General features: G+C 43.0%; 4 protein-coding genes across 5 annotated transcripts; 1 reads left to right on the forward strand and 3 right to left on the reverse strand.

Annotated features, from left to right (window-relative positions):
• Nucleotides 1-1,302: 1,302 nt before the first annotated feature.
• Nucleotides 1,303-2,480, reverse strand: LOC129592964 (uncharacterized). Its single transcript, XM_055489123.1, has 2 exons — nt 2,244-2,480; nt 1,303-2,031 (listed from the first exon to the last, which is right to left on the reverse strand). Exons 1-2 carry the CDS (start codon nt 2,477-2,479, stop codon nt 1,701-1,703), a joined length of 567 nt encoding a protein of 188 aa, XP_055345098.1. The 5' UTR covers nt 2,480; the 3' UTR covers nt 1,303-1,700.
• A 151-nt stretch (nt 2,481-2,631) lies between these two features.
• On the reverse strand, nt 2,632-4,562 carry LOC129592927 (uncharacterized). Its single transcript, XM_055489083.1, has 3 exons — nt 4,257-4,562; nt 3,251-3,846; nt 2,632-2,998 (listed from the first exon to the last, which is right to left on the reverse strand). Exons 1-3 carry the CDS (start codon nt 4,464-4,466, stop codon nt 2,632-2,634), a joined length of 1,173 nt encoding a protein of 390 aa, XP_055345058.1. The 5' UTR covers nt 4,467-4,562.
• Nucleotides 4,563-5,871: 1,309 nt separating this feature from the next.
• On the forward strand, nt 5,872-13,467 carry LOC129592903 (uncharacterized). 2 transcript variants are annotated; one of them, XR_008691023.1, is made up of 4 exons: nt 5,872-7,004; nt 7,074-7,232; nt 7,291-7,581; nt 13,354-13,467. XR_008691023.1 is itself a non-coding variant. In XM_055489056.1 (3 exons), exons 1-3 carry the CDS (start codon nt 6,010-6,012, stop codon nt 7,493-7,495), a joined length of 1,359 nt encoding a protein of 452 aa, XP_055345031.1. In that variant the 5' UTR covers nt 5,872-6,009; the 3' UTR covers nt 7,496-7,681. The 2 variants fall into 2 exon arrangements, 1 of the variants encoding a protein (XP_055345031.1); XM_055489056.1 differs by lacking the exon at nt 13,354-13,467 and having other exon boundaries at nt 7,291-7,681.
• Nucleotides 11,243-13,197, reverse strand: LOC129592904 (uncharacterized). The gene is made up of 3 exons (XM_055489057.1): nt 12,239-13,197; nt 11,726-12,168; nt 11,243-11,372 (listed from the first exon to the last, which is right to left on the reverse strand). The coding sequence occupies exons 1-3, from the start codon at nt 13,010-13,012 to the stop codon at nt 11,258-11,260; spliced, it is 1,332 nt and encodes a 443-aa protein (XP_055345032.1). The 5' UTR covers nt 13,013-13,197; the 3' UTR covers nt 11,243-11,257.
• Nucleotides 13,468-19,244: the final 5,777 nt, after the last annotated feature.

The raw sequence follows: 19,244 nt of genomic DNA on the forward strand, positions 1-19,244 counted from the left end.
GCGAAATGGCTAATCAATCATTCGTTGTTTCGTTTCGTTTAACGAATATCACGACTTCTCTCGAGAATTATTATATTGTATTTGATGGTTCGCCTAACTTAGCGAACATTACAACCTCTCTTTGGAATTATGACGCTATTGCGCCAGTTATTTGGTGGTGTCTGGTTCTGCTATCAAATGGTTTCCTCCTGGTCCTCTTTGCACTGCATCGACATCTTATCACACCTTTCATGGTCTACACGATCTCTTTGCTAATTTCAAACATTCTTGGCGATAACGTTAGCATGCTGCCATATTCCATCCTTTCAACGACCATTCCCTTAGAATACACGGAGATACATTCTGCAATCTTTGTTTTGAATGGATACGGCGCCTGGATTATCACAAGCGTAACAGAGTACAGCCATGTTTTGATTGCCATAAATAGACTGTGGGCTATCCGTTTTCCGATCCACTATCGAGTGCATCATAACCGGCGACTGGCGATTGGTGTTTGTATAGCGCTGTGGATAGCGGTACATGTGCTGACCGTTCCGGCATTCGTTATGCAGTGTCAGGACGAATTATACGGCCCGTCTAATCGCACTCTAGAGGAAATAATGGGAGACGCGTACCTAGTAGTTTGTAATGGTTGTCCTCTGGTTATAATCCTCGTTGCGTACATCGCTATTCTTGAAAGTAGCTCCAGTCGACGACAGCAGAGAAGGGCGAATCGCCAAGCGAATGGTGCAACTTCCGCTGTGCCGGAACCGATCAACCACAAAGAGCGCAAATTAGATGCTCGGGAATCTACGCGATCGTTAGCTATCATGACTTTCATGACGATTAGTGTGTTCGCTTGTTATTTGCCGTCTAATCTGCCGCTTATCATAGGTGGCTTTACCGAGCTGACGGATTCAGACTGGTTTTGGTGTTTTCAAGACGCACTGTATTACATACAAGCCGTTCTTGATCCGTTGATATTTGGATTCTGTATCAAAGAAGTTCGCGAAGATATATTCCGCGTCTTTTCTAAATCTTCTCCATAAATATATGTATTTCTTTTCTGTAAATATATTGCCCATGGTAGTAGCGCGCTGACTACGACTGGTTCTGGGCTTTTGCACATTACGTTACTCAGGACGTTACTCAGGTTCAAGTGACAGTCAAATGCCCAAGCTACTGTACGTGATGTAATTCTGAATAAAAATTTTCATTTTCTTATTTTCTTACATCAGTGTCTTGCATGTTTTACTTATAATGTTCGCATGCTGCAAATAAAGGAGCATCTAATTTTTATTTCTCCAAAATATACGGAATAATGTAAGAGTAAACAATAAAACGGGATCCCGTAGAGACCTTACGGCTGGACAGATTCAGTGAGTACTTTGCTAATGTTTATCGTAAAATCAGCAGGCCATCTGCAAATTTAACATGTTCCTCGTACCAGTAAACCATTACCTTTGGGAAACAGCGAACGCGGAAGTACGCGAAACAAAAAACACCGCTGTTCCGCAGGTGTGACATAATAGTTAATTACTCTTGCTAATAGTGACATAGTTAATTCCAGAGCTTCGCTGCTTCTCTGGATTTCCTGTTAAGTGATTTTATGCAGTAAATTAAGTAAATTCAATCTTCTACCAATGTAATAATACGTGTTGTACGATAACCCAAATCAATAGACATTGACGGTGACTTGAAACCGCCTCAAATAACGGATATCAGTTACAACTCTGCCAACAGCGCCGCGCCGAATTCAGGAATCCCCAGTAAGTCCGCAGTGCGAAGCCGGTCAAGATAAAGAGCAGCGACGGCCATTGCGCTTTTTCCGGCAGAAGATATTCAAGTGCCGGACGTGGTAACAGCATCCAGAAAGTGAACACTACAAAACTGTGTGGAATAATCCCGTCAATGGCCGCCCACAGTGTACAGGCGCAGTGCGGAATCTTGGTTGGTGAACCTGTGGCGTTAAGGGAACAACCGTCTCCGTTCTTTGTTTCGAGATCACCGTACATGAGATTGTGCAGTATGTCTTTAACAGCACAGATTTTACTACAACCACAAACAGTTGTCAAAAATCATCCTTTAGCATGATACCGATAGCACTAGTACTACCAGCCTGTCACCACGTTGCTATCTTGATTACTATGCCCCGGTTGGCGCTGGTCAGGCAAGATGCGCAGTACATTCTTTTACTGTACTCTGGAATTGACCTTTATGGATCTTTTTGATGTTAGTTGAATATAGTTCTAAGGAAAGCGTACCCACGCACGGCCGAAATGCAGGCTATCAAAAACAAAAGAAATCCAGCGAGAATCAGCGTCGACAATGTAGACGGCGGCAGCCATTGCGTAAAGTTCGTCAGGTGTATCATTCCGAGCGCCCGGCCCCGCAGCATTAAACCGGTCACCACTGTGGCACCATCCGGCGGCAAATATGGAGTCGGCAACGTGCTGATATTTCCAAGAATGAGGGACGCTGATTGCCAGTGAGATAGCATCGCAACACGGTAATCCAACCCCTAAAAACCCAAATTGTTTTAAAATACCGGACACGGAAAACCAGTATCGGCCCGGTTTCCGAAACGTTTGGTAACCTGTTGGTCTGTCGATAAATTTTGATAAAGTAAAGTATTGTAACTCGCGACTGAGATTAGACAATAACTTGCACTCGTTTCGTGGCTTTATTAAGTATCACGGATAAACAAATCAGACTTGCCGTAGTGGTCCGTGTGTAGCGACCCGTACAGCTGCCCAGCTGGGCTTTCTGCGGCAACCCGTTGTCGATCGCAGCCACGTTGCAGTACACGGCCCAGCTGCTGTATATGAAAGCCAGTCCGTTCATCCACAAATAGTGCAAACGAAACCATCGATTGTTCAGCACTGGCGTTGTTTTTGCTCCTTTTTGGCTGGTAGTCGGTTCCGCCACGCACGTGTTTTGCAGGCAATCGCATTCACATACTGCCAGATTATTTGTTGCCGTTTCGGTCTCTGTCGGCTCACTCTCATCTTCCCTAAAACTTATGAGAAACGGAAGAGAACACATGTCAAATTTCCTTTAAATTCTTTGAATCTTCCCCAACTCTTCCCCAACGAACGAAGGTCTTTTGTTATGACCTTTTCCCGATAGAGACATAGAATAACTTTTTTGTGGCACTAATTGAGAAGAAAATTGTATTAGAGATATGCAGTAGAAATACCGTATATTGGAGAAAGTATTTTTATTTCATAACCACACTGAACGAGAAATTTGTATTTCGTTTCAACGTTACCAGCGTTCCTTAAAGTATGTCCAATACGAATCCACCATCCAGCGTTCGGCAATTCGTCTTCCGCAGTATATGTTTAAAATAATTAGGACGAACAAGAGTGACACATACAACGTCATATCACCGATTGATTGGAAGCTGGCATAGATGTAGATGCCCGTATTCAGACCAATGAAGGCTGTAACTAAAAAAGACTGCCCCACCATTTTAACCAAACTCAACACGACAAATCCGCTACAAGTCAAACACAGCGATATGGCGTTCTTCACGAATCTCCGCCAGCTGTTACTCGCAAAGAATTCGGTGTGCCCGAACGTCAGGATATGCGTCAATTGGTGGCACACGGATAGATGACCATTCCATTGCGGTGACCTTCCGTGTCGGTTGGCAATCAGTGAACCGATGAGATGGATGCGTGAAAACTGCATGGACACGTACAGTACAACCAAGCCAAAGCGGCCAAAAAGCTTACGCGAGCCAACTGGAAATTGATTTTCTGTTGGGTTAGCGCGATGACTGAATCGTGGCTTTGAAATTCTTGCACCATCAGCCAGGAGCCATGGATCCATTATGCAGTCCCATACGCAGTAGTCGTTCGTCTTATTACCAGAAAAGGAACCGCGTCGTATTAAATATATACAGTCTCTATTATAATTATGGTTGTATCTTAAGCTGCAAAATACTGCAACGAGTTCGCTCTGATGACTACTTTACTTATTCTGCAATGAAGCGTGCCTCCATGTTTGCTACATATCAGGAGGTGTATGTTCTGTAACTTCTGACCAGCTTAGCATCGGAGCGCAGCATGGTTGTACGAAATCATCGAAAGCTGTTCTAGTTAATTTTAAACTTGACGTCAGTTTTCGTTTAATCGTAATATTATAGCCTAGAGGCCAGTTCAAAAAGAGGTTACAATGAGTAATGAAATGCTAAAATTAAATTTAAATTACAATTTAAATATGTATTAAAAATTATTTTGTCGGCTAGCTGGAACAGGAGCTGCACTTACCAGTCCGACGCTATTCAGTAAGCTATCAACGCCGGTTAGGGCGTTCACATCAACACGAGTGACTCGCATCTCGGGATAAAAGCGTGCGTCAAATTTTTCACTCATCTCAATAGAGAGCCACACAACCAGTACGGCTTCCAGCATGGTCTCATGGTAAACTAGCCACGACCTTCTGGCCCATTGGGAAACTATGTTGTCTATATATTCCATAATATTTATATTATACTACCTCTGTATACTATAAGAAGCCAACAACACTGTTAGTTTTAGTCGACAAAAATATACAAAACGGATGGTTTGGGTTCTTGTGGTTACTGCAAGTTGCACTATAAAGTTTAAATAAGGTCGGTACCGTGAAGAGACGATACAGTTGTACTAACAGTATTCAAGACTGAAACAGCGGACATTAAAACAACTCGTCCATGCTGTTACTTTAATTTAGGCAGAACAATGTACAAAGCAAAACGACCAATCATTCAAATAGGAAAAACTCTGCCGTTGATTAAAGCCTGCTGATTATACAGTGCATGCATGGAAAGTGCGTGTAGAACTGTCAGCTGTGTCACAGCTGGCAGTTTTTAATGAAACTTGGATGAACACCCAGTAGAAAACACAAGCTTTCGTGAGCGCAGCGCTATAATAATCCAGTTGCCGATAATGCTCAAACAGAAGCTTCGCGTAAAGTAAATAATACTTCGTTATAGGCTTATAGCTCTTTTTTTCCGTGCTAACAACGAAATTAATCCGTCTGATCATATGAAGTTTTATGTAAACATGTATTGATCTCTGTATAGACATCAGACAGGATGTCAACTGAACCTCCCTAACCATACCGGTACCTCTACACCGTACTTTCTTGTTTTATCGAAATAAAACGAGCTACATAATTATTAACCAACTTCGAAGTTATTTTCAGCTTTCTTCTTTTACATGAGTGACGGCTGGTCAATAATTATTCGAATACACCGAGGAGCGTTTTGAAAGAGCCGTTAAATTTTCGTGCATATTAGGGCTGTAGCAAAATCCAGTCGCATGACAAATTTTTGAGTATAACTGAAAATGCGGATACAGACTTTCGGCACAGTACAAATTAATGTGCGGAAGTTCTTTACTATAAAAGACTCCGCTCCAGCTTGTGCACGAGCTGTATCTTTGAACCTCTTCGTAAGCTGACAATAATTTTACTGAGATTTTTTATTAGGAGATTAAAGCGTACGAATAATAAGTCTCGGCCTAAGTCACATTCTTATACATAGCTCGGCGTGCAATAAGTCCCTTACATTAATTCGAAAGTAGAGAAAAAATATTTATCTCTTCTAATCAAGCGGCATGCACTGAGCAGTACAGACTGTATTTATATAATTCGGTCTATGTAATTATCGGTTAAATGGCACGCAGTAGTTTTAACCAAGATAAATCTACAGCAGAAAGTCGGGCTTAACAGCGGCGGGCTTTGCTCTGTTTTCACCTATTGACAATAGTTATTGCAAGTAATGCAATGAGAATTCAAGCAAGGGCTGATAACAGGCAACAGCCGATAAATTTGACAAAGGCCTTTTTAACAAACAAAAATATTAATGAACATTCTTCAAATTATTATCATGGTTCGCGCTATTATAACACTCCAACGAAGTTCTGCAGCATTCTGCACTGCAGATATATTTACGTGTTATTTTTCCGTTCCAAAATATTTATTGTCATCCAAAGGTTCGTACCACGTTTGAACAGTTCAGCCACCACAACAGTGCTTATTATGGAAGCGCAAATCAATTTCGCCATAACGCTGCTTTTTTTCGGTGTGACCGCTGGTAGTGCTGTTAAATTGACATCTCCCTTGCGACCAGCCGTGGGCGTGGTCAGCGAGAAAATATCTGCAGTGAACGGTTCCTCATCGCGTCGTACGACAGACACGATTGAGATGCCGGTCGGCGGGGGAACAGCACTGGGATACTTGGAAGACCTGGATTTGGGCTACACCGCTTCCCATGAACTTAAGGCCGTGTGCAGCGGCAGCAGCGTTGCTTTAACCCTTATCGGAACAGATTCCGATCGGCATCTGCAGAGCTCCAGCTTGGTGGTGGGCGATGGCGGTGCCGGTTGTCAGGCAGCTGCGGAGTACTACAGTTTATGGTTTGTCGAGTTTGATCTCGTTGTCCGTGGATGTGGCCGAACCCATGATGCTGCCAGAAAAGTGTACAAATGGCAGGTTACGGTGCTGCATTATCCTTTACCAAAAGACGGTATTGCGGTAGCCCCCATACCGACCGTGTACATAGTGGCTTGTGAAGCAAAAAGTTCCATCGACATTAATTTGGAGGACCACGGAGTAACCGCGACCAGCCAGCTCGACGCGTTCTGCAACGGAAAGAATGTGGAGCTGAGTTTAATTGTCGCAGACCCTGGCAACGAACTGAAGAAACTGGTTCTTGTAGTCGGACGCACTGGCGAAGCGTCTTGCAGCGCCGATACTGGCAATACCAATATGGTCATTCTGAATACTGCGGACACGGCAAACGGATGTGGTCGCAGTGCAGCTCTGGGTAGTGGTGACAAAATAACCTATACGTGGTCCGTGACGGTAAATCATTTCCTAGAACCTTGGGGAACTGCAGCGAACCCAATTAGTACAATGCACACGGCGACATGCGACGTATTGATCGGTGTACCCACTGCTGTTACCGATAATCCGCAACCGCTGCCAGTAATCGGGGAAGATTTGGCCGGAAGCAGTCCACCAATTGCTCTTAAGTAGGCATAGTGATAACGTAACTCTAGGGCTTCCTAACAGTCTGTTGAAATCCGTTTCTTTCCTCTTAGATTAGTTAGAGAGCCGAGTAGCACCAGTAGGATATGGACGCTGACGCTGTCACCAGTGGAAACTAACGCTCTCCCTGCAGATTTGTCGTATATGATTGAAACGTGCACGGCAACGCCTACCGGTGCTGCTACGCCTATTTTCCACTTCATACGAGACGGGTTAGTGGCAACGAACACAAAGCAGACAATAATATAGAGAAAATAATTTGTTTTTCAGATGTATAATTCCGAAGTCCGGTGTAAAGGGCACATACGATATAGCTAAGAAGGAGTACAAGCTCACCGTTAGGGCTTTTGGGTTTGCCGGGCAATCAGGAACAGTTTCCATTCAGTGCGCTGCCGCTTTGTGTGAAGTTTTAGACAGTGGAACAGGATTGTGCATGCGGCAAGGGGTAACCCTTCTTGAATGCGTTCCGCGGTAGCCAGAAATTATCGAAAGGAGAAACAAACAAAATAGCACTTCTCAGGTAGCGCGCTACTTCACGAGGAGGATCAGAAGTGCTTCGACGTGAGTGATCTCCAATGTTCTGACGTTATGACGTTCTTTAGTGTACTACTTCTATAAATATTTTTTGCATTTGGGTGATTGTGGATTTTCTTTGATTAGTTAGCGCAACGTTGATATAAATAGTCGAAATTAATTATGTCGCAGCACGAAGCCGGAAACAGATAGAGACACAAGCGGGCAAGCGTCTGTCCGCATTCGTCGTTTGTTTCGTTGCAAATAACTTCTAAGATAGAAGACCCAGCGATTTGCTTTCCTTGTATATATATCATTCGATTTTACTAACTCGTCGTGAGCGCAGTTGGTTTGCAGTTACAGCTCTTTATCGCCGATTTATAATATTATGCTGTTTTCTCATACCCGCTTCAGATAGTCGGTCTATCGTTCTAATTGGGCCAGTATTTTTCACAGTTAGCGGTCCCCGAGCCCGCCTGCATTTTATAAACCTGTGTCGTCAGTAACCGTCTTAAACGTCCGCCGGACATCTGAGCTTCCTCCACATGCAGAATTTAGACAAATAACTTGCACCACTGAATGGAATCATCCAATGGAACAAAACAAATAGCAGGTATCCGAAGGAATAGGAAATTTGGATAATGGGAATCGGAATTTTGGGCTATTGTGTCTTCTCGGTGAACCACGAAGGACAACAATAAGTATTTAACTGCCGGGCTGGCCCTTAACCCACCAGAGCCAGGTACCGGAAGGAGTGCGAGTTCCGATTTGAATTTGTTTGTTCTGCATACCTGTCTCATGCGGAAATCTCTGGGCCGGTAGCCATGACCCCGCGAACCCCTTTGGCTTGTTTTAACCAACTTCAGTCACGCACTGGATTTTAATAGTGTCCGGTTGTTCACTACTTTAATTATTCAAATGCTCGTCAACATCTCTCGTTTGCAATAAAATCACCCAGATTTTCATTACTGCTTTTCCTACCGCTACAGACGGTAAATCTCTCCACTGCGCCAGTTGGCATGCATGGTTTTGACCGGTTAGGGAACGTGATCCGGCACATCGTACTAAATTCGTGTGCATGCACGAACTTTCGCTTTCGCGCCTCTCCGGGCTATCCCAAACAGTTTTTGCTTCGTTTTATGACATTCTGTAGCCAGATGATTCTAGACACATGTAAAAACCGCTTGTGCGCGCAAATGCTGTTCGGGAGCTCTCTGTATGACAGTAAGAAAATTCGAAAATGTTTGAGTGCGCGTTAGTGAAAGTTCGTGCATGCATACGAATTTAGTGCGATGTACTGTACCAGGTCGCTTAAACCGTCCGAACACCCATTACAAGCAAAAAATGTTGCATAAAAACGATGACCGCTCCGTACTGACCGTAAACTACAATCAGCAGGGCGCAATCCGAGGGAAACCGAGAAACGGCTGAAAAAGGCGCCAATGGGGGAATCGAACCCCGGCTACGTCGTTAGATCCGCGTAGCCGTATGCAGTACCACTGCACCACGGCGCAATACGTTGAAATCATTTAAAAGATTTTGTCGCTGTACGTGAGCCGCTTCTCTCCTCACACTACCTTTCCATTTAAAGGCTTTAAATTCCGTGCACTGTCTTTGACTGCGTGCACTACATTAGCACTCCTTTATCCGCCTACACAACCTTTTATTTTTAAATTTAAAAACAGAAAACGATTTTAAATTTTCACAAGTTTTGCTTTCCGAGCTTGGTATAGTGCAGAACTCGGACGTATATTAGAACTTACTTCGGATTAGAGTGAATTACACTGATTCCACTGTTCTGGAGTACATCATATGATTTAAGTACTATAAGCATATATTATTACGGAAATCATTTGACGATAAGAAGTACAGTATGACAGTGCACCAACCAAAAGGCAGCGTTGATCGGTAGTATATCAAATAAAATGTCAAAGGTAGTTTAGCGAATGCAAGGTGGTGCCCGAAAAGTAGTGCACAGCATGAAAAGGCGTACGAAAGGTATTGTACGGACTACGGAGCAAATGGGGAAGGTAGTGTACGGAGTGGTCACCTAAAAGAAATGCAATCAGCAGTTAGGATATCAGATCGATAATTGATCAGGGATCAAGCAATTCCCGTTCGGCAGCCCTGAAAAGGACAATGGTACAATAAGGTACAGGTACTTTGCGAAGGTTCAAGGATCTTTACGCAAACATTTTCCTCAAAAATCGATAGTAAGGAGATAACGTCGAGACTGATAAACGAACCGACCACTATCCTCCTACACATCTCTCCGAACGTTCCGTCAAGCTCTAGATGACGTCAATTGGAAAGAACTGAAATGGTCAAAGAAATTCTTGCATATGCAATAAAGTGTTCCTGCATATGCAATCAAATCGTTATGTTACTGCTTGTAATTTTGCTCGTTGTCTCAGTACACAGACGATCAGTACGTAAGTGTCCATGCTTTCCATTTCTCCTGCAAGTTTAATTAAATGTTTTGAAATTGTGAAAATTTTGACCTTAATTTTTTTTGCGGATATTTTTCTTCTTAGGCGGGTTTTTGGTTTTATGCATGGACACCAGTACAATCGTCTAACTCACCTTTTTTCCACTACCAGTCCAAACCATCGCACTCACTGCATTCATATCACTGCACTCAGTCCAACACCAACGTTTTTGTCATTTTTTTTGTTTTCCACTGTTGTTTGCATTTTTGTATCACTTTCCGTCACGTTTGTTCTTATATGCAAAACTGCTACACTGTCCACTGCTGTAAAAGGGCACGACCCTCGCACGAAGACAATAAATTCCTTATTATTATTATTAAACAAACAGTTTCAAAAATAGCGAGCGTTGTCCCAATAGTTATCATCACAGAAGGGAACAGAATAATCAGCAATAATTCTTTAACAATAACGTAACAATAACATTACTGGTAAATGAATTTCTGATATCAGCAGATTGAATCGCACCTGATGATTCGCTCACGTAACGTCTGGCAAACCGACTCCCCATCGTACTTACGAAATGCCCGTTCAATTAGATCGTGTGATGATGCGCATTGGAGGAGAGGGCGTACAGTGTACCGATACCCTTCGCATTCAACCTTTATTAGAACAAGGGAAACGTTTCAAGTTACAAAATCGCTATGTGATACAGTAATTTAATCGTATGGGCAAAGAAGTAATGAAATCGTATGGGCGGGAAGGCACAATATTTGGTGCTAAGTCTTCCAGTGAGTGGAATTTCTCGTCGGAGTTTCGAACGACGTATCATATCACATTTACCTACAATACTGATGTCATTGTCAGCAGCTTCCTATAACGAATGCCAGCGTGCTCGAATTTCGCACTGACTTCACGCTCTAACAACTTTAGCAATATGTACTAGAAAAATGCACGTTGGCGTGCATTGGCAGACCGGAGCGAAGCGATCGAAAATCGTGTTTCATTGCTGTACGATTCTCGAGTACTGGTGATCTAATTTTACTAATTTACTAAAAATATGGCTAGCAGGCATAGATCGGAAAAAGAACAGGTGTCCTTGTGAGTTTCTTGTCACGGTTTCTCCACTGGACAGTGATGTTGCAAATCGGAATTCAGGACTGTCAAAAAGTTTCCGTCAGTGAATGATTACGATTACCAAAAGCAAGAAATACACGGTCACTGTGCGGCCAGATTGCAGGCCTAATTTAGTAATTTAGTAGAACGTCGTTTCGTACGAACGAAAGAAAATCAAAAAATCAAATCAGGATTAGAAATAGCTTGGCCAGCGTCCGATAATGTGAATAGTCAGTCAGAACAATTAGGCACAACACTGCGAACCGTTTTGACGACATTGTCAGCTTTGGTATTATACTGAAAATGAAAACCGATTAAGTACAGAAAATAAGAGACCGAAAATGTACAGAATAAGCGATTGGCACTTCGTCGCTAAGAATAGCGAGATGGCGCATGTTTTGATTTTGTCTTATGTTTTTCATCTTGTGTTTTATTTACCCCGTCATGAGCAAATAAGCATTCGGATTCAGAATACTAGAACTGTAGAGCACATTACGCAAAGATAATGAGGTGATTTACCGTTTTCTGCAACAGAAACAAATACAGAGACATTTTCTTACAGCTGGAACGCACGGCACGTCTGTACACATGATTACACAGACAACGGCTTCTTTGCATGATAATTGGCAAAGAATAAATTCGTTACATACTTCCAGCTATCCAGCTGCCATCTTGCCAGTGTCTGAACATCCCAGTTCTTGTACATTTTGCCAGATCCACCATTTTCGTCGACCTTAAAGCGGTCATGAAAATATCCCTGATGGGTGTCACTGAAATTACCACATGTTACACCATCCTGGTTTCTCCAGTTGACCATAACGCCAGGCTCAGCTTCGGTGATTCGAGGTGTTTTTGTAAGCCAATCCCACAGGTGGAACATGGACGGGCAGAGGCACCATATGTCGCTTGTGCATAACGGATTGTACTGGAGATTTAAGCCGGGGCGCCAGCCCGACTGCGTTAGACAGTCCAAGAAGCGGTTGTCCACGGTGGTCAGGTTGTTTCCACCCAAATCAACGAATTCGATGCGGCGCATGGTGAATAACCGGCTCAGATATACTTGCTGAACGTCACTCGTCATGAGAGAGACACGCTGTAAGAAATGAAATACAGTTGCAGTTGTTATAATTTGCAGTTTTTGCAACGTTTGTTGGCAACGTTACCTTAATGGTGTCAGCTAGTGGTATGAACACCGACCAATCGAAATGGGGCAAAGTGTTGTCACCAATGCCGATCTCTTCTACGCTGGACGTTAGTATATTCCCTGGAGTCGGCACAAAGGCCTCCATGGCGTCTAAGGCGATGGCAGAGAGTCGGTTACGCTCCAGTGTCAGGCTCTTAAGAACGGAGAAACCCGCAAACGTATCACGTGTGATCAAGGGCAGATAGATCTCCCGGAGGCGCAGTTGTTGAACCGTCTTCTTGACGTTAACCAGGAAACGGCCAATAGGAAACGGGAGATCATCGGGTGCCACCCAGATATTGCTTAGACGAATTTCAGTAATATTGGGTCGCGGCGGTAGCGGATCAAACCCGGGCAGCAGGCAGCTGGAATAGCATTTGTCCGAAAAGCGGATCCAATTATACGTTGTCGTTCTGTATCCAAGAATCAGAAATGATTTGTCGACAGGAATGGCACTAACGTTGTACACGGGCTTCCCACAGGCACAGTACAGCCATTGCGGGTCACAGGCTGGTAAGACGTACGTTGGACAGTCGGGCACTCGATGGGGGTCTTGAAAAAGCCCAGCGAAACCGTAGCCTACTATCCTAGAATCAAAAGATCGCAAGGGAAGATCTGCAGAAAGCGGCAGGATGAGGACGACAGTCGTTATCAACCAGGCAAATACGACATTATGGAACAGACGCACAGGGATTATTGAATTCATTTTGTATGTCTTCTTTCTCAAAGCAGCAGCGTGTCTCTTTTTGAGCATTTAACGCAAGCAGAAGAAACGCACAATTTATTAAGCAAATGGACTGCAGAAGATCCTCTGAATGCCGATAATTTCGAGAAATACGCATGCTGCGCATACCGTCTACAGTCTGATGCTCACAACCCGGAACATTACTGGCCTTACAGCCGGTACGGCATAGACCCGCACTAGTCATCGCTGAAAAATAGTGCTTTATCGGAAATATGAAAGTTCAAAAGTCCTGCTGCGTAGCCGGTAATGGTTCAGCTGAGGTTAATGTCGCAATATAAAAGCGATTGATGTAGCCTGCAGGTGCTTATTCGTCAGTGTTTTATGTTGGCTTAATGCTTTGTATGTTGCAGTGAACGTTGGCAATTGGCTCGAAAACTTAGCCTCGCGAAGACCCTTTGGTACCGGCATGGAAGGAAAATACCAGTTGCGAAACTTCCTTAAGCCCTGTAGAACGACGTTATAAAATAAACAACAAGAATTTCATTGCATTTTCTGATGGAAACGATCACCATAGCATGATGGTTACCTTTTTGAAGGCGTGTACGCCAATGCGAGTTGGTTGTCTCCAACGCGAGCTGGTTGTCTGTAGCGTGTCCGCTCCAGTCCGCAAAGGCTTCATTGTCAATGTGAATATCATTAAATGATTAAAGTTACATCAGTGGAACACGGAAACGACAACTAAAACTGCATGTACAATAAACATCAGAGATATAGTGTTCAAGCAAATCACGGATGAATACTATAGCTTAAGACTGATGGTGAATTTTTTTAAATCGTTGGAAATTTTATAGAGTGTGGATGTTCCCACCACGTCGCACCACCATTTGGCTATTCTCACCCCTTTATTGCATTTTTCATACAATATGTTGTTTGCGTCTAAAAGATTTTGTTTACAGATTTCATTAGCTCTGCCATTAGCGGTGCTTTTTTCTTTAAGACTGGCGCCACCGCCGGCCGATATTGTATCCAGCCGCATTTTCTCTGTGCCGAATGTTTTCGCGTCTTCTTATTACTGAATATTGCTTCTTCTGATTTTCCAGCTTTTGGCGATTTCGAACGCGGAAACAATTGCGAAAACGCCATAGTCGTAATCATCTTTTTGCTCTTTGCTATTCCATAATGACTCCGTGAAAGTCGTCACCGGTATGCAACGAGTTAGGAATAGACAAAAGAAGGTGTACGAAGTGGTCGCAATAGCCAGTAATGGTGTAAAAACTATTCCAAAAAGGTGGTGCGAATAGCTAAAAACATGGTGAAAGGTGGTGAGAATAGCCAAAGGTGGTGGCAAGGTGGTGAGGACTGAGAATAACGGTTTCCTTTTCTATATGCACTGCAACGTTGTCCGAGCGGAAAGATTTAGGTGGAGAAACTCGGACCATGATTAAAATCAATGTGACCTATTAGGGGAAGTGTACCGGTACATGGCACATACCAAAATCGTGGACATCTACTAAAGGTTTTCGCTTTCGCGCATTCCCAAACACTTATCGCATTGTTGTATGAAATTGTGTAGCCAAATCATTGGTATGCGTACACTGGCGTAAAAACCGTTTAGGCGCGCAACATTTGATTGAGAAGTTATGGCAGGTAAAAAATTCCAAAAAATTTAAACGCACGGAGTTGTAACAAAAGTTTCATGATAAATCGATGCTCTTTAAATTTCGCATGAAACACACAACCATGAAGATCGTTTTTAGTGCGATGCATCACCATAACGGCGACGCATTCTCTTAAGCACCAGCTTCAGTGAGTAGAGTTCTTTTATTACGTTCAAGAAATCTAACAGACATCTGAAGACGCAATAATTTCTACGCAACAGCAGTTTTCAGGGACTTCTGTTGTATGCAAAATGCCAGTAAAATTAATGCGGCGCGCGCCGACTGCAGGATTTCTCGCACATGATTAAAAAAGTCCAAGAGCAGCAGCTGATGCTGTTTCAGATTCGCCGTTCAAACGGCAATGCTTCGTAAAAGATACAGGGGTGCCGCGCCAAGTTCGGACAGTTTATCTTAAAAATCACTTCAGGTCACCCACCAACAAATTACTAGTCATTCAATTTTTCTATTATTACTGTATGTGTCATGCATCTTTTTCACTATGGGTCACGAAGCTGAGGGCGTGGCTTGCAATACAGCGAGATTTAAAGTAAAGCAGACCAGAATAAAAAAACTGTTCGACCCAACGAACATCCTAGTCTCCCTCCTGTTTAGAATTTGTTAAGAAATTGCACTGATGCTATAGTCCAAAAAAGTTTATGCTGGACTGTTTGCCATTCAAAGCCCTTGCTAAATTTGTCTGACTCCATTCTATTTCAATGCTGGCGATGTGACCTTTGCAATATTACTGGAGGCACTGCCAGAATGATGGATGGTGCCCTTTGAGAGCTCGCACAGGAATCGCAGTAGGTCGGATGTGTCAAGTATGTAGAAAGAACTCGTTGGCCAAGCACCGAGCAACATTTTAAGCTCTTTTTTTTGCCCAAAAGGCCTGCGACATCCCATTTCAGCACGTTTTCGCACCAGCGCAAAATTTATATGGCCACTGCTTTGTCGGTGTTTTCTCCGATCCTTCTGCCACCTCTATCTTATTGCATGCTTGGTAGATAACAGGAGGAATGCGAAAATCCTCTACTTTGATGCATGTCTCATTCTTCGCAAACATCATCTCGAAGTTATGTATCTCGGCGCGCTAGGCAACTACATTCTTCCGGAAGCACTGTTTAACATACAAGTCTATGGGAGGTGCATCTTCTTTCTGGGTCACCTCGAGCACCAACCACAAGAAAGTCTTTTCTGACCCATACCACTTACTTTTAAGGCCACTCAGCAATTTAGAAAAATGTCGATCAAAAAAGGTCACGTGGGGAATTTTCTAGAAGGTCAGTTATAAGCCCCCTGGAAATGACCACTACCCCATCCTGGTTTTAATCGGCTGAGTATTTATTACCCCATCTAGCATTTCGAAATTTAGCATATTCGGATCCGCAATAAAAAGTTACACTAGAAAAGTGCAAACTAAAAAGTGAAACCACGTATACTAATATTTTTAAATTTAATTTTCGCAACTGTCCGAACTTGGCGCGGCACTCCTGTAGATCACGGTGGCGGCCAGAACGCCCGCAATAGAGAAAAGGTGAAAACAATAGCGGAAGATCGTAATGCTAACCCGAGTTGACTTCTTTGTTAAATGTTAACCTCATTATAAATGTGCGGTTGAACGATATCGGCTAATGACACTCAATGCGGCTAGCCGCTGCTCGTACACATCAATAGAGATTTCTAATAAATGGCCGTAAAGAAAAAAAAGCATCTGCGGAAGCGTGGAAATAATTCTGGGAAGAAATCCACCTATTAACCACAGCAGGCAGAATTTCCAGCGAACGGTAACCACGCCGAGCTGGACCAAGGTCTTGCTCTTCTCCAGAAAGCGGTGCAAAGAGAACGAGTATAGTGTGTAGTTGTGTGCCCACTTTTTCAGATACCAAACAAAATAGAAAATCACGGCACCCAGCATACCACACTTCTGTAGGCGAATGCTTCTAGAAGTGGTCGATGTTGCGGATCGACAATGTTGACCTAATTTTGTTGAGCAGAACGTCCACCACTGGTCGGAAGAGCATTAAGGTTTTCTGCTGCAAACAGAACGCTAACAGCACCAATGCGGCTCGGGCCGGTCGCATTAAATCCTGGAGGTAGCTGAGTAGCGTCGACAGCTGTACTTCGCTGTGACCGACATTTTTGGCTGTCTCGAGGATAAACCGTAAGAAAAAAACCATGGTAAGGGCATTAGTCAGCATCCAAATGCACCACGCAACGCGATCATTCGTCATGGGACGCCACGCGACCTTTCATTGCGGGACAGCTAGTCGGCTGGAAATCAAGCCGCGAGACATTTCTTTGAGAGGCCGTTTCGATATCGAGACAATTCGTCACGACGCCGTTTCGACCAAGGACAGTTCGTCTATCAGACGATTACCTAGTGCGTTTGTAACGTTTCTCAGTGAGGGTTTTCAAACTGATAACCAGGCCAATAAAAATCCCCATTACATTGTATCTTAACACTGTAACATAATAATAATTACATATGTGAATACGCGACATACTTTCTCGACATCCTGTTCGAATGCATATTACTGTATATTAACAAAACTTCAAATTTGTGGTTGTAAGGTATAAATGTACACGTTACGAAGGGCTTTTATTAATTTTAAGAAAACTTATTTGTATACGATATATAAGGTGCATTTACAAAATGTATTAAGTACAAGATCTATACTACGCGCGGCGCCCCATAGTTTTCAGATCTCGCTAACCACAAAACTTCTGAAAAAATTGACAACGCCATTAGATCGGGTATAATCCAGAAGTGGCTCACGTGATATTTTTTTTGAAAAACATTCGATCAGAATCCAAAAACATTCGATCAGAATCCAAACGATCCAACCCTGTTTCAAGGTGACCTTGACCTTGAAACATAGAAAAATTTTGCCTGGATACAATATTTAACAAGAATTATTAAATACGCTAATTAAACGGAATAAATTGCCTTATTTTCGAACAACACCAGTTTGTCACCAACCGCAAAATCTAATAAGTAATCTCAACTCTCAAGCTAGTCTCTCGGCTATTGGTGTCGGCGAATTTCATTATGTAGAATATTGGGAGGTTCTAACTGCATACCGTATCTGTACGTATTACGAAATATATACGCACGGACCGTTACAAATACTGTAAGTTTATCGAGCTCTTCGATTTTCGTAGAAGTTAGAACTGCTCTTCTAAACACTTACAGTACTATAAGCCTATAGCCAGTGTAAGTGACAGAGAGACCAACCTACCATCACTGTCCGGTAAGCAAAATCTTTACGTGAATGTGTGACCAAGCTACCATCCCTGCCACTGCCTGGTGAGCAAAATCTCTGTGCGAATGGGTAAATAAGCTAACACTGCCACATAAGCAAATTAATACGTTTTGTGAGTGAATGATCGAGCTACCACCACTGCCCTGTGAGCAAATCTCTATGTGAGTGAGTGGACAAGCTACCTCGACCTAGTGAGCAAAATCGAACCGTGAGTGAGTGACCAAGCTACCCCAGTGAGCAAAATCGCTGGGTGAGTGAGTGACCAAACTACCACCACAGTCCAGTGAGCAAAATCGCTACGTTAGTTAGTGACCGAACTACTACTATTGTCCGGTGTACAGAGCCGTGTAGGTGAGTGAGTAACAGAACTAGCACCACTGTCCAGTTAACAGAGCTAGTTGAGTCAGTGACTGAACTACTACTATCCGGTGCACGGAGTACCAGTGCCACTGAATAGAGCTTGCTAGATGAGTGAATGAGTGAGTGACAAAATTATCGCTACCGTCCAGTTCATGCGTACTGCTCTTTGAAATCTGGTACCTGATAGACAATAAAATTTCGTGTTTCCTTTCTTTTCGAAATATAATAAGCAAAGCATTTGTAGAAACAAATGGAATGCGTCGGAGTGAAAATGATAAACTGATTTTTAATAAAAATTCCGTTTTTACGCTTTCACAGTATACCCATTATGCTTTGGCGAATGTAAGATGCTAAGTGCTAACTACTTGATAAACTAATCGAAATCATGCGAATGAAGTTATGCACCGACCGTATACCACAAGAAACGCGGAGGCGAAGCCGAAGCTGTTTCTTGTATAGATATGACGCGTCATACAGACGTACTGCACATGGGACATCGATGTCATATTGAAGCCGCATGGCCCATGCTCAAACTCGGACTTCGACTCGGACTTGGACTACTAAAACTTGGACTTGGACTTCACTTGGACTCTAAAACTCGGACTTCACTTGGGCTCTAAAACTCGGACTTCACTTGGACTCTAAAACTCAGACCTTACTTAGACTCTAGAACTTGGACTTTATGACTTGGACTTGGAATTAGGCGTTTCTTATGTTTCTCATGTCTTCTTACGTTTCTTCATGTTTTCTTAGGTTTCTTAGGTTTCTCAGGTTTCTTAGGTTTTTTAGGTGTTCTTAGATTATTCTTAGGTTTCTCAGGTTTCTTAGGTTTCTAAGGTTCTTAGGTGTTCTTAAGTTTCTTTGGTTTGTCTTAGGTTTTTCAGGTTTCTTAAGTTTCTCAGGTTTTTTAGGCTTAGGTTTCTTAGGTTTCTCAGAATGCCAAAGAATACCTAGATAATTTAAGAAATGTTAGTAATCTCAGAAACCTAAGAACACCCAACAAACCTAAGAAACCTAAGA

Source organism: Paramacrobiotus metropolitanus, unplaced genomic scaffold, assembly GCF_019649055.1.
Source record: "Paramacrobiotus metropolitanus isolate TYO unplaced genomic scaffold, Prichtersi_v1.0 Parri_scaffold0000057, whole genome shotgun sequence".
Lineage (NCBI taxonomy): Eukaryota > Metazoa > Tardigrada > Eutardigrada > Parachela > Macrobiotidae > Paramacrobiotus > Paramacrobiotus metropolitanus.